Source organism: Macaca mulatta, chromosome 6, assembly GCF_049350105.2.
Source record: "Macaca mulatta isolate MMU2019108-1 chromosome 6, T2T-MMU8v2.0, whole genome shotgun sequence".
Taxonomy (NCBI): Eukaryota; Metazoa; Chordata; class Mammalia; order Primates; family Cercopithecidae; genus Macaca; species Macaca mulatta.
In genome coordinates, this window is record NC_133411.1 from 122530588 (window position 1) to 122544687 (window position 14100).

General features: G+C 35.1%; 1 protein-coding gene across 4 annotated transcripts in view; it reads left to right on the forward strand.

Moving 5' to 3' along the window:
* Positions 1–3377, forward strand: part of YTHDC2 (YTH N6-methyladenosine RNA binding protein C2) — an 80518-nt gene extending 77141 nt beyond the window's left edge. For all 4 annotated transcript variants that reach the window (XM_028849660.2, XM_028849661.2, XM_028849662.2 and 1 more), the window contains 3 exons: positions 104–286; positions 1405–1492; positions 1584–3377. In XM_028849660.2, the coding sequence (XP_028705493.2) occupies positions 104–286; positions 1405–1485 (264 nt within the window). In that variant the 3' untranslated portion in view covers positions 1486–1492; positions 1584–3377. The remainder of the gene's footprint in view (positions 1–103; positions 287–1404; positions 1493–1583) is intronic.
* Positions 3378–14100: the final 10723 nt, after the last annotated feature.

The following is a 14100-nucleotide window of genomic DNA, read 5'->3' on the forward strand; positions in this document are numbered from 1 at the left end:
TCTTTATCTTAAAATTTTAAAAACTCAGCCTTCTCAGATAAATTAAATTTAGACATGTTAATCGCCTCCTCACCTCTATTCCTTCCTCCCATTTTACCTACAGGGATTTTCTAGGATGTCTTCTGAGATTGGAAGGGAAAAGAGCCAGGACTGGGGCTCTGCGGGACTAGGAGGAGTATTTAAAGTGGAGTGGATACGAAAAGAAAGCCTTCCCTTTCAATTTGCACACCATTTACTCAATCCATGGAATGACAACAAGAAAGTGCAGATAAGCAGGGATGGGCAGGTATACAATGGCATTTTTTTAAACCTTTATTTCTGTTTGTTTTCTTGTTATCCAGTGCTTTAATTGAGAATAAAATGTAAGAGTACAAATTTTACATTCCATATGCACATGGGAAACAGGGGTTCAGGTTTGTAAAAAGCTAGTAAAAACTTACTTGTAAATGTGTCTGATTGTTCATTGCAATCAGAGTCTCAAGATGACAATAGTATTTAACTTCTCTTTGGCTTTAATTATGTAAAGTAAATAACCTTTTATATTCTAGTGGCTTGTTTATTTCTGTTATGTTTTGCTTTGTCTTTATGATGCTACTTACATGCATTTTAAGCTAGTTAAGATGATGGAAATTAATATATATTGACCAAATACTATGCTAACTGCTTTATAAGATATAATTTATTTCTTATGATTAAATTATTAGTCCAATTTTATATAGGAGAAAATAGACTCAAAGATTAGTTTTGCCTAAGGTTACACAGCTAGTAATGCATCTGAACCAGTATGACTCGTTTCAAATCACTGTGTAAAAAGTGTTTGGGTTCCTCTTAAGTGCTTATCATAGGTATCATTCCACAGGAGGACTATAAAGTGGCATTCTTTTCAATTGTGTGAGAATAATTTCATTTTTATTCTGTAATGATTTTGAAGAAATATCTGTTAGTTAGAAATCTTAGAAGAAAAAATATTTTAATAATTTTCAAGATAAGAAGATGTAGTTGCTTAAGAGAGTTTCGTGGGAAAAACCCAACATCAAATATGCTAGGTTTCACAGTAAACCTTTGGAAGTTCCAGCTGAGTGCTTTTGCTAAATCTCTATTAAAAACAAAATCCACTATTTTTAGGGAGAAACAGTTCCAGAAGGACTCCATGGGAATCTGTTGCCATTTTGTCACAAAAGTTGAGAGATTTTGCAGATTAACTGTGATCTTAAATCTGGAAGTCAACTCCATAAACTTTAAAGCAAAGAATTAGAACAATTCATACCATATGATTTTAACATACTCTAGTAGGAAAATGAAATTTAAAGTGTTTTTCTTACATTTTTATCAGTATAGGTTTTGGTCATTAAAAATTTTCAATCCAGTTCTTTTTATGTTTATTTTGACTTCTGATTTATCTAGGAACTAGAACCTCAGGTTGGTGAACAGTTGCTCCAGTTATGGGAACGTCTTCCCTTGGGAGAAAAAAACACAACTGATTGACACTCAGGTTATACCATCTTGACTTTGAGTATTGGCAGTATTTGTGATCATTAGGAACTTTTCAGATTATTTATCTTTTTTTTTCCCCTTTCTTCCAGAACTCGTAGCTGTGGAAGAACATCATGCCTATTTATAACCACTGAATGCACTGACTTTCAAAAACTGAGATGGAGTGTGTATTACGAATGGGCTTTTTAACACTTTTAGAGTGTAGCTTTAGAAATACCATCTTCATATACAGGAGAAAGGAATCATTTAAATTTTTATAGTGATCATAGAGAATGATTATATGATGTTTGTAATGAATAAAATAGTAGTTTCATCATTTGGCACAATAGCAGTTATTTTAAACAAACTTAATTTGAAGTTAAACATTTCATTTTTAAAAACACTGAATTACAGTTCTTATTGATGACTTTTTAATGCAGAGTAAGTTGTTTAAGAAAGGCCTGAATATGTCAGAACATCTGAACACCATTTTAGAAGAGTCAACTCTTAAGATTATCATTAGAAAACAAATACATCAACACCTATGAAAAGAAGCGGGGAAAACAACAAGGATAACAACAAAAAACCAATGAAATTCTACAAATGTCCCTTTTAAAAATCGTATGTGCTAAGGGCTATTCATTCTGCCATTTTTAACTTGAGACACATTAAGAAATAAGATGGATGTTCTTTTTCTGTGATTATGAAGTGCAATAAAATCTGAATATGGGGCAAAGTTTCTTCCTGATCAGATTAGATTAAATGCTTTATTTTATTCCTAATCCTGCCCCTTTTAACCTGATGTGTACCTTACTCTTTCCTCCCTCTCCCTCCCTTCCTCCTCTCCCCGCTCCTTCCCTGCATTTCTCCCTTCCTCCCTCCTCACATCTCTTATATGAGCACAGCAATTATGACCTTTTTGTTTTGGCTACAACTTGATTGAAACAAGTTCAAAATTTAAACAACTTCATACAAGTTTTTAAACATTCTCAACTGGTAGCTTGCTTGCTGTGTGTCTTCCAAAGTAAAACCTGCAAGCACCACAATTCTAAGTGCTGCTTTCCATTTTTTTTCAGTATGTTTTCACTGGCTTATGTTTTCAGATATGACTTTCCTTTTTCACATATATGGTTTAATAAATGGGGGATAATTTTTTTGTAAACCTGTGCTAGTGCCAAGTCTCATATTTCTTTGCCATCTCAGAATTATTTATCTTTTTACCACCACTGTTTATAAAATTTCCTTAGAGATTTTTGAAGTGAAAATAGAGCAACAGGGAAAAATGAAAGAAATGTCTTGGTTACTGAGCTCTAAATAGACAGGTTTGATAGCACTTCTCATGACACATTTTAGTTATTCTTATAAAAGCAAACGAACAAACATGAGTGTAAATTAAAGACAAAAAGAAAACTCTGGTTTTATATTTGAGAACAAGTGAAAAATCATGGGTCAACATAAAATCTTGAGAACCCTTTTACTTTCTCTAGGAAAGCATTATATAGTGGTGCATTAGTTTAGAAAGTCAGCTATAATTTTGCCTATATTTCTAGTTATTAGCTTTGGGGGTTTTTTGTACTTTAAGACATACCTGTAAATTGAACCTATGTGAATTATATTCCACTGTCTGTGTATTATAGTTCTTTTCCTATTAGAGCAACTTGTGTTTCCCTGATAATGTGTAAATTTTTTAGGTATATACTTAATAGTTTACAATGTTCTAAATTTGGAAGGACTTCAAAAAAAACTTGTTTTAATTTCCATCTGTTTTGTAATATCTAGCTCTATATGTAAATGATGGGTTTGTTGGTATTTAAAATGAATACAACTTGAATGTAATTAAAATGCTGTTTTTTGGAAGTGATAAACTTTAAATATACTTATTAAAATGAAATTCTATTAAGTTATTCAGATGTTATTTCTTATACTTTATAATAAGACTAAGTTAACAATGATCAACAATATCCCCTGAGATAATAACTAATTTCAAATACCTTGAAGAATACTAAATTGATATAGAAGGTGATGGTTTGTATTGAAACTCCCTTCCCTGTAAATTGTCTTATTTCAATAGGAGATGGCAAAAATCTCACAATTTGTGTTTAGTATAAAATATTTTAAATATTAATAAAATATGCAAAAATAGGAAACTTAAACTATATGGAAACATTTCTAAATATTATGAATAGTACCTTGTACTTAAATGTTAGTATTTTTCTAACTTTATTTGCAAAGTTCTTGTCTAAACATCCAGGAGAAAGTTAGTTATAGTACAATATCTTTTTTTTTAATAGTATAATATCTTGGTAGCTAACACTACTTTTTCTGAATAATTTAGTTCTTTTCTGTCAGCTAGTTAATGTTTCATTTCTTTCAGCTAATGAAGCCATCCATTCCGAAAAGGTGGAGCACCTGCTGTTTTACCCAGACATTTCTTTGTAGAAAATGGTAGTAGTATCTTAGATACTGGGGTTCCATCAGTCCTTTCATCTCCCAGAGAATTTTAATATTTGCTTTCACTAATTCTCTGGAAGCAGTTTGTTGTCTTTTTTTTTTTTTTAAGTGAGGTCTTGCTCTTTCACCGAGGCTGGAGTGCTGTGGTGAGATCACAGCTCACTACAGCCTCGGTCTTCTGGACTCAACCAGTCCTCCCACCTCAGCTTCCCACGTAGCTGGGACATGCCACCAAACCATGCCTGGCTAATTTTTTTTTAGAGACAAAGTCTCACTGTATTACCCAGACTGGTCTCAAACTCCTGGGCTCAAGTGATTCTCTGGCCTCAGCCTCCCAAAGTGCCGGATTTACAGGCGTGAGTCACTGTGCTCGGCCATATTGTCCTTTATAATAAATATTTAATATCACGTACAGTGACATACTAAGATATAACAGGTACAATTCTTGCTGTCCAGGAGGAGTTTATCTTATTTTGGGTAAAAATTTTATTTAAAGTTGTGAGTAACAATTTTATTTAAAATTGTAACAATCGTACACTTTTATATCACAATTGTTATAGACAAAGGTTAAGGTATTTAAGAGGAGAATAATCATTGAGGTCTTCATCGTTGGTAGAGCTGCATTTGAGCATGCCTTTAAGAAGAGAGAATTTGTAAATGGATTAGAACAAAGTTAAAACTAGTGAAGAGCTGGAAAAGGACAAGGTGTATTTGGGAATATATAATTCACAGTAGCTACCTGGTAAGGTTTTGTGTAACAGTTTTACAATGTGAAATATAGAGTGTTTAAGAAAAGCTAAGAAGTGATCATTGAATCAAGTGGAACTTGAGCTTTAATATGCAGGTGAGGTGGCTGTTAAAAATACTTCCTTGGCTTATACACAGGGTCTGATCAGTAGGTCATTAGTTTTGTAATAGGCCTCAAGAATCTTCATGTTTAGTACATACTTCAAGTACTGTCATTTCAAATGGACAATAATACTGAAACAGATTGATAAAGAAACTGTGTTTTAAAGTTCATGTGGCATCAACACAAAATATTCACATTTTGTATTTTATGCAATAAAACAGAAGTGATTGGAGTACTAAACGTAGAGATATATAATGAAGGATTTACCTTGTTGCAAGATATTATAATGTGTTATATCAAGAAATAGCTTTACATTTAAGGTTATAATACCTGCATTTGAGGCCAAGCTCCAACACTAGATGTGAAAACAGCAAATCACTTAACTTTTCTGACTTCTGATTTCCATGGTTGAAAAGTGAAAATGGTATTTATCTATCTTACAAGACAATTAGAAGGGTCAAATGAGAGTGCTTGGAAAAGTATGAACACTATACAAATATAAATAGTATTATCTGTCTAATAGTGCCCAGCACAGAGAGGGCACTCAAGTGTGGTAGATCCCTAATGTATATTTATTCACACCTTTTTCTCTACTAAGTTCAAAGCCCGTTGAGAAATAAAATAGGAAGAGACTGAAATATTAGTTTTCTTGCTAATGAAGTTGAAGTGAAGATCATGGCTCAGATTCATGGCCACACAAAATTTCTAAATGAAACTATTCCTCATTCATTAAACTTAATCCTATGGTCATAAGCCTCACCTACAGGGACAGGCCACATATGCTGTTGTTGAGGAAGAGAACATGTGCATCTTGAGACCATGAGACCCAAAAAGGAAAATCCAGGAAGGAAAAACTTGAGAATACTCAGTCCCTTCAGAAATCAGTAAGACGATGTCACTTCTGCTGGAGGGAAGGAAACAAGGGCATACGTGCTTTTCTCATTACTTCTCTATGGGCAAGTGTTACTTTATAGTGCAAGCAGGAACTCTGCAGAAGGAGAGCATGTATTTTTCCTCAGGAGACACAAGGCAAAGAAAGGCAGAAAGAATCATCCATGAAGTAGAAGAGTACCAGAGTAACCAACCCTGAGGATAAGGGAGCAGACTGCTGGAGTTGATCTGTCACGCTGCAACACTGGTTTTGCAAAGATGTTTTATCTGAGAGGAGATGTCGGTAGATTCAGTAATTTTGGATGTTAAGCTGAAGTGTCTTATGATGAAACTGCTAAATATGCCTATTAACCCATTTGTGCTGGAGGTTGGAATATTTTGTGAAAAATCAGACCTTGGCGATGACCTTGAGCAGTTGTATATAAATAATGCCCACATGCTTAGCGTTCCAATAATGGAACACCAGGTATAAAGGGATTAAGAAGTGTGGCTTAATCTGAGTTACTTGTGTATTTAATGAATACTCAAAGACCATGCATGTTCCTTCAGTTTCTAAGAAAGGAAGAAAGGATGACTTAATGGGTTGTTTTTTTGGGGAGAATGGACTGCGTGTGCTCAGTTTAAGTCTTCCTGAATTCTCCATCTGTGTACTTTTTCTTTAGGCAACTGACAATTTCATTAGGGGAAATGCATATTCTAACTTAAAATGAAAGAGGGAAATAATTTATATGCTAATATCCTCATCTCACAACTTTTTTGCATGATATTCAAGCCATTTGAGCATAGTATGCTAATAGAGATAAGCTCTTGCAGATATATTCTTCAGTTTTTCCTCCCTCTATATCATATACATATCCTAATCTACTTATATAAATTAAATCAAGACAGCACTTTAACATGCACATTGAAATTCAGTGAATGTTTGATAAATATTTTCAAATCCTCTGCTATGAAGTTGAAAGTCAAGAGTTTATAATATAGATTATCAATGTATTTGACACAAATTCAGAGAGTTCTCATTTAGCCAATTGGAAAAACCCTTTAATTTTATTAATCAAAATGAGAGATCAAGCCTAGAATAATACAAATATATACTCACATACCTGTGCATATATTGTATGCACATGTAGTGGGAACAGGCTTTTGGGTTTATGTTCATAGTAACAAAAAAGCTAATGCCATTTATTCCATTCTATTGCAGTTAGTCAGTATTGGAAATTAGCTTTCAATTTAGTATACTGTAAGTTTTCCTAAGTTGTGCAGAATCTTTTGGTTATTATATGAAACAGTTTCTTCATATTTTTAATTAGCTTTGAGACATAAAAATTCACTGTGCACTTATAAGAAAATACTGATATTTAGGAAATTAAAATGTATTCTCTTAGAGATTATATAAGTGGATGAATAGAGAAAATGTTTATTTGATCAAAACTTTCTGTGAGGTGGATTATTTTAAACTAGGGTAATTTTGGCAGCTTAACAACTAATGGTAAGAATGAAAAACACAAAATAGTACAAAAATTGCTGTTCTTAGCAATTTCTCAAGATAATATTTCCTAACTTCCTGTCATTCTCAAAGAATACATAGTGGCAAAATAATTATTCTGTGATTATATAACAAAATCACAGAGGCTTCAAAAAATCATTGTTCCTCATGCCTCACTGCCCACTCCCTCGCCCCTCAATACATGGCCAACTTACAATGATGATATATATTTAAATTATTTCTATGTCTACTGCACACAGTTATGAATCTAAGATTTGACTAATTTTTTAATTGTGAATTTTTTTTTTAATGGGATCTCACTCTGTCACCCAGGCTGGAGTGCAGTGGCACGATCACGGCTCATTGTAGTCTTGACCTCCTGGGGTTAAGTGATCCTCCCACCTCAGCCTCCCAGGTAGCTGAGACTTCAGGCATGTGCACCATAACCATCTAATTTTTGTATTTTTTGTAGAGACAGGGTTTTGTCATGTTGCCCAAGCTGGTCTCAAACACCTAGGCCCAATCAATCTTCCCTCATTGGCCTCCCAAACTGCTGCAATTACAGGCTTGAACCACCATGCCCAGCTAATTTGTGATTTTTTTTAAAAAAATTGTGATTTTTAACATCAAACGTCAATGCACAAAAAGAGAAAGTAGTCAAATCCCATTTTCATGATTGATATCTTTGTCATAATTTTTCCAAATACTGTATAGTTTTTAGCATATTGAATATACCTTCTCAAAGCTGCTGTGGACTAAATACAAGGCTACTTGGAAAACGCAGATGAGGCTGGGCGTGGTGGCTCACACCTGTAATCCCAGCACTTTGGGAGGCCAAGGCGGGCAGATCACGAGGTCAGGAGTTCAAGACCAGCCTGGCCAATATGGTGAAACCCCGTCTCTACTAAAAATACAAAAATTAGCTGGGCTTGTTGGATCGTGCATGTAGTCCCAGCTACTCGGGAGGCTGAGGCAGAAGAATTGCTTGAACCTGGGAGGCGGAGGTTGCAGTGAGTCAAGATCGCGTGACTGCATTCCAGCCTGGGCGACAGAGTGAGACTCCATCTCAAAAAAAACAAAAATGGCAGATGAATGTAATATGAAGGAATATTGGAAGCTTTCATTTCTAGACATTCCCTTGTTTACTTATTCTGATGCCTACAGATTCATTATGAAAAATCTATTCCCTTGGATCTAGTATTGAGCCATTGTATTTTGATCTCTTGAGAAGGGTTGTATATGGATTTATTAGTTAACAACCTAGTTGAAAGATATTTGGGTTTGGGATTTGGGATGGAAATAGGCTGTGAAACAGCTATACATATATACATGTGTTCATGTATAAACCTGGAATCCAAAATAGTACTATTGATAATTTCTATTTGGGGGAATGGGAAGGGCCAGAAGGAGACATCTTGTGATGTTTTTATTTCATAATATGCACATAAAGATTTGCAGCTGGAGCTGATGTCAGATTTCACTGCTGTTTCCACTCTGCCTTCTTAAATCAAGAACTTAATTTTCATAGATTAATTTGTCAGTTGCCATTATTTTTCATTTTATCTGGTACTTTGTCTAAAACTGTTCTTCAGTGAGTTTGTATATTTCACACCCCTATCCACAATTCATATTTGTTCCTTCTGATTCTCTGGGCAGCTTAGATTACAGCAGCCATCCACCTTGTATCTACTGACACCTTGTATTCACTGAACGACTCAGCCTGGCTCTAAAAACTACAGCAAAGATAAACAATGAGAAAAGAATAATCTTGAATGAGTACTATAAGAAAAGACATACTCATTTAAGAATTTGTTCTTAGAGATGCATTCTTCACCATTTAAAATGTTATATCCTGAGACAGAGAAAGTCTTGATGAATAAATCAAATAAACTTCACTCCTGAATAAAAGACCACAACTGAACAGGTAAACTACAAGTGACTACAACATTTTAGTTCTGGTGTGGAATGAGCTTTCCAGAACACAGATTTCCCCACTCTGCTCCAGAACTCTCCACAGTTCACCAAAAGGACCACACAGCGCAGTCAGTATGCCTCAGGCCACTGGATGCACCTTGATCTTTCCAGCCAAATGTAAAATCTTCATTTGGCTGTTAGAATCTCAAACAGCATATTCACAATTGAACTATTCTTTCCCTCATCCTGATTTACCCAAAGGTGTCCTCCCTTTAACTGATGGCTGGTTTAAGTCTTTTGGTTGCTTAGGCCAGAAAACTTGAAGTTGTCCTGGACTCCTTTTCAATTCATTTTTCAATTCAATCCGTCAGAAAATTATCTTGAGTCTACCTTCTAAATTATATCTCAACTCCAGCTGTTTCTCACCACATCTGTCACAACCACTCTGTACTGAGCCACAATCAGTCATTATTACCTGGGTTATCGAAGTAGCTTCCTAAGATATCTTCCCTCTTCTGCCTCCTCTTCTCTTCCCCCTACACAAATCTATTTTCAACACAGCAGTCGCAGTGATCTTTTTAAAACATTAAATCTGTTCATCTCATATTACTTTTCTGCTCAACACCCTGCAGTCGCTCCCTATTTAATTCAAAAGCCAAAGTGCTTACATAATCTGGTCTCATTATATCTGACCTTCTGTCCTCTACTCTCCTTTGCTGCTACTCCTACTTTAGCCACATTGACCTCCTTACTATTCCTTGAATACACCAGGCATGTTTCAGACTCAGAGACCCACTAAAGCTCTTCACTTTGCTCTTCTCAGAATATCTGGACAACTAGATGTCACCATTTAGTATTAGTTTACTACCAAGTTTTCTTTTAAATGTCTTTAACTTTTAAAATGAACAGAGTAAAATGAAATTTTTAAAGACGTACAGTTCTTTGAATTTTAACACATGTACAAATTTAGGTAACCTTCACCACAATCAGGATGCTATTTCATCATCCTAAAAAATTTCCTTGTGCTACCCCTTTGTAGTTACATCATCCCCCCCCACCCCTAACCCCTGCCAACCACCATTCTAGATTTGTCTTCTTGAGAATGTCCTATAGATAGAATCATACAGTATGTAACCTTTTGAGACTGGCTTCTTTCACTAAGAATAATGTCTTTGACATTCATCCAAATTACTGTTTTTATCTACAATTCATATTATTTTATTGCTGAATAGTATTCACTATTTTTGAGAATGACTGTATCATTTTGCATTCCTCCCAGTAATGTCAGAGAGGTCCAGTCGCTTCACATTGTTGATAGCTGTTACTATTGTCAGTATTCTTTATTTTCAGTATTCTATTAGATGTGCAATAGTATCTGATCATGGGTTTAAGTGGTATCTCTCTAATAGCCACTAATGTTGAACATCTTTCCATGTGCTTATTTGTCACCCATATATCCCCTTTGGGTAAGTCACCCATATTTCCTCTCCAAGTCTTTAGATCATTTCAAAATTGTTTTCTTACTGTTAGTTTGAGAGTTCATTATAGATTCTGTCCTTTGTCAGATATGTGATTTGAAAATACTTTATTTGTAGCTTGTCTTTTCATTCCCTTAACAATATTTTTTATAATTTTTAATTTTGATAAACTATATCTTTTTTTATGGATAGTGATGTTGGTGTCATGCTAAGATCTCTTTGCCTAACCCCCAGTTATGAAGGTTTTCTATTTTTTTCTACAAGTTGTATAGTTTTATATTTAGATTCATGATCCATTTTGAGTTAATTTTTGGATAAAGTATGAGATAGGTTGGGGTTCATTTTTATGTACATGAATGTCCAATTGTTCATCACTATTATTTAAAAGACTACCCTTTCTCTATTGAATTGCCTTTGCACCTTTGTCAAAAAATCATTTGGCCATATTTGTTTGGTTCTTGAGTTCTTGTGTTGAGGAGACGAAGTTGAGAGTGGGAAAACCAAAGCACCTAGAGCTCATAGAACAGACAGAAGACCAGAGATGAGAGAACTGCATAGAGAGTAAACCACAACACTCTTCAGGGGATCCCTCTGGAGTGTCCAGCAAGCTGCTGATCAGTGCATGCATGCAAAACCTACCTGAAGTCAGGAAAAGGACTCTCTGAAAGGATTAAAGAAAATAGTGCCTGGTGCTTATAAATGGCAAAAAATAGTGCCTGTTCCCACCAGACAGACTTGCAAAACTTCAAAAAAGGGCAAAAAAGGGAAAATGGTACAAAAAACAAATGGAAATAGCAAATAGAAACAAACACAGCAACAAAAATAGAAAACAGATAATAGACTCAAACTGAAAGAATTAGTAATCTAATGACACGGCTTGGCTGGGTCCCCACCTAAATCTCATCTTGAATTGGAGCTTCCATAATCCTCATGTGTCATGGCAGGGACCTGATGGGAGGTAACTGAATCATGGGGGTGGGTTTTCCATGCTGTTCTCATGATATTGAATAAGCCACACAAGATCTGATGGTTTTATAAAGGGCAGTTCCCTGCACAGGCACTCTTGCCTGCTGCCATGTTAAGACTTGCCTTTGCCTTCACCTTCCACCATGATTGTGAGGCCTCCCCAGCCATGTAGAACTGTGGTCCATTAAGCCTCTTTTTCTTTATAAATTACGCAGTCTTGGGTATGTCTTTATTAGCAGCGTGAGAACAGACTAATACATCATATTAAATGGAATGGTCCAAAAATTCCAAATAAAAGGGAGAGCTTGTCAGATTGGATAAAAAAACCAAGATCCATGTACATGATGCCTACAAGAAATGAATCATAAATGTAAAGACACACAGGTTAAATGTTTAAAAAAATGAAAGAAATTATGCCATGCTAATATCAACTTTTAAAAAGCTAGAATGGTTATATTAATATCAGACAAAGGAGAATTCAGAACAAAGAATATAATTGGGATAAAGACAGTAATTTAGTAATAAAGGATCAATGGATATAATAATCCTAAAAGCTTATGTTCTTAATAAAAGAGCTTCAAAATGACTTAAGTAAAAATTGATAGAACTGCAAGGAAAAATAGGTAAGTTGACAATTATGGTCAGAGATTTCAATGTCTCTCAATAATTGATAGAAAAAGCATAAAATCAGCAAAAAATAGCAGGCTTGAAAAACACAATCAACTTGACTTAATTAACATTTATAGAACTTAACACATAACAAGAGCAGAATACACATTCTTTTCAAGTGCACATATAATACCATGATAGACCAATTGTGGGCCACAAAGCAAATCCCAATAAATTTAAAAGCATTCAAGTCATACAAAGTGTGTTCTCTGACCACAATGGACTTAAATTTGAAATCAATAACATTCTACTTTGAACTAGCTAGAAAAAGCAATGTTCTCCCACTGATTTCCTCATAACTTCCAGTATTGACTTTCATTGGATCACTTGGTCATGTACTTGTCTCTACACCAATCACTGAGCTAATTAGTCTCTGTCAAATTTCTTCCCAAACACATGGACCAAGAGTAGAAGAGAAATGGTTCCCCAAAGGAATAGCAAAGTCATATTATCACAACAAGGATTCTGGGGCAGGCAGAATTATTAGTTTCCCACTACCAAAAGCTACTTGAACTAATTAATGAGTTTAACAAGGTTCCAGGATACAAAATCAATATACAAGAACCCAACTGTATTTCTATATATTGGCAACAAACAATTGTAAGTTAAAATAAGAAAAAAATGCCATTTACAAAGCATCAAAAAAGATCAAATATCTAGGAATAACTGACAAAAGATATGAAAGACCTATACACTGAAATGTACAAAATGTTGCTGAGAGAAATTAAAGATGACATAAAAAACAAAGATTTACTTTTTCATGGGTTGGAAGACTCAATATTGCTAAGAAGCCAGTTCTCTGCAAAATCTATAGATTCATCAGAATCACAATCAAAAGTTGGCTTTTTTGTAGACATGGGCAAGCTGATTTCAAAATTTCTATGGAAATGTAAAGGACCTTAGCATAGCCAAAACAACTGAAAAAGAACAACTTTAGAGGGCCCATACTTATTTTTTATCTAATTCAAGACTTAAAGCTTTATGCTATAGTTTGGATATGGCTTGTTTGACCCCCTCCAAATCTGATGTTGAAATTTGGTTTCCAGTGTTGGAGATGTGTCCTAATGGGAGGTGTTTGGGTCATGAGGGTAGATCCTACGTGAATAGATTAATCCCCCTCTCTCTTGCTTTCTTGCTTGCCATGTGATCTCTGTACAGCTGGCTCCCCTTTGCCTTCTGCCATGAGTGGAAGCAGCCTGAAGCTCTCACCAGAAACAAATACTGACACCATGCTTCTTGTACATGCAGAACCATGAGCCAAATAAACCTTTTTTTTTAAATAAATTACCATCTCTGATATTCCTTTATAGCAACACAAACAGACTAAGACACTTTAGTATACAAAACAACTTGGTTTTTACATAAATGTGAAGACATAGAGCAATAGAAAGTAATGGAAAGTCCAGAAATAACTCAACATCTATGGGCAACTGATGTTTTTCACAAGGACACAAAGACAATGTGGTAGAAAAAGTACAGTCCTTTCAATACAGGAGTTGGAAATTATTTAGGCAGATAGGGTAAGAAAGTCCTCAGTAAGCTTTCCTTTTTGTAAAAGCAGCCCCCAAATCATTTCTTTTCTAACAAAAAGCAGCCTGAAAAATCAAGCTGCAAGCATAAATAAGCAAGCTAAAATCTTTCATAGGTTAATACCAGCAGCTGTGCCAATAGAGAAAGGCTACCTGGGGGCCATGACGTTCAACACGGTGGCTCCATCTTCACTTTTATTTGTGAACCACTTGTACAGTAAGGAACAGACAATGTGGCGCTGGCCAGGTAGAGAGCCCATCTGCATAATAAAAGATTAGGGTGGGATGGGCAGCTTCCTTGAACCCCATGCAAACATCACAACTGGTTCGACCAATCTCTTGGGCCCTATGTAAATCAGACACCACCTCCTCAAGCTCATCTATAAAACCCCC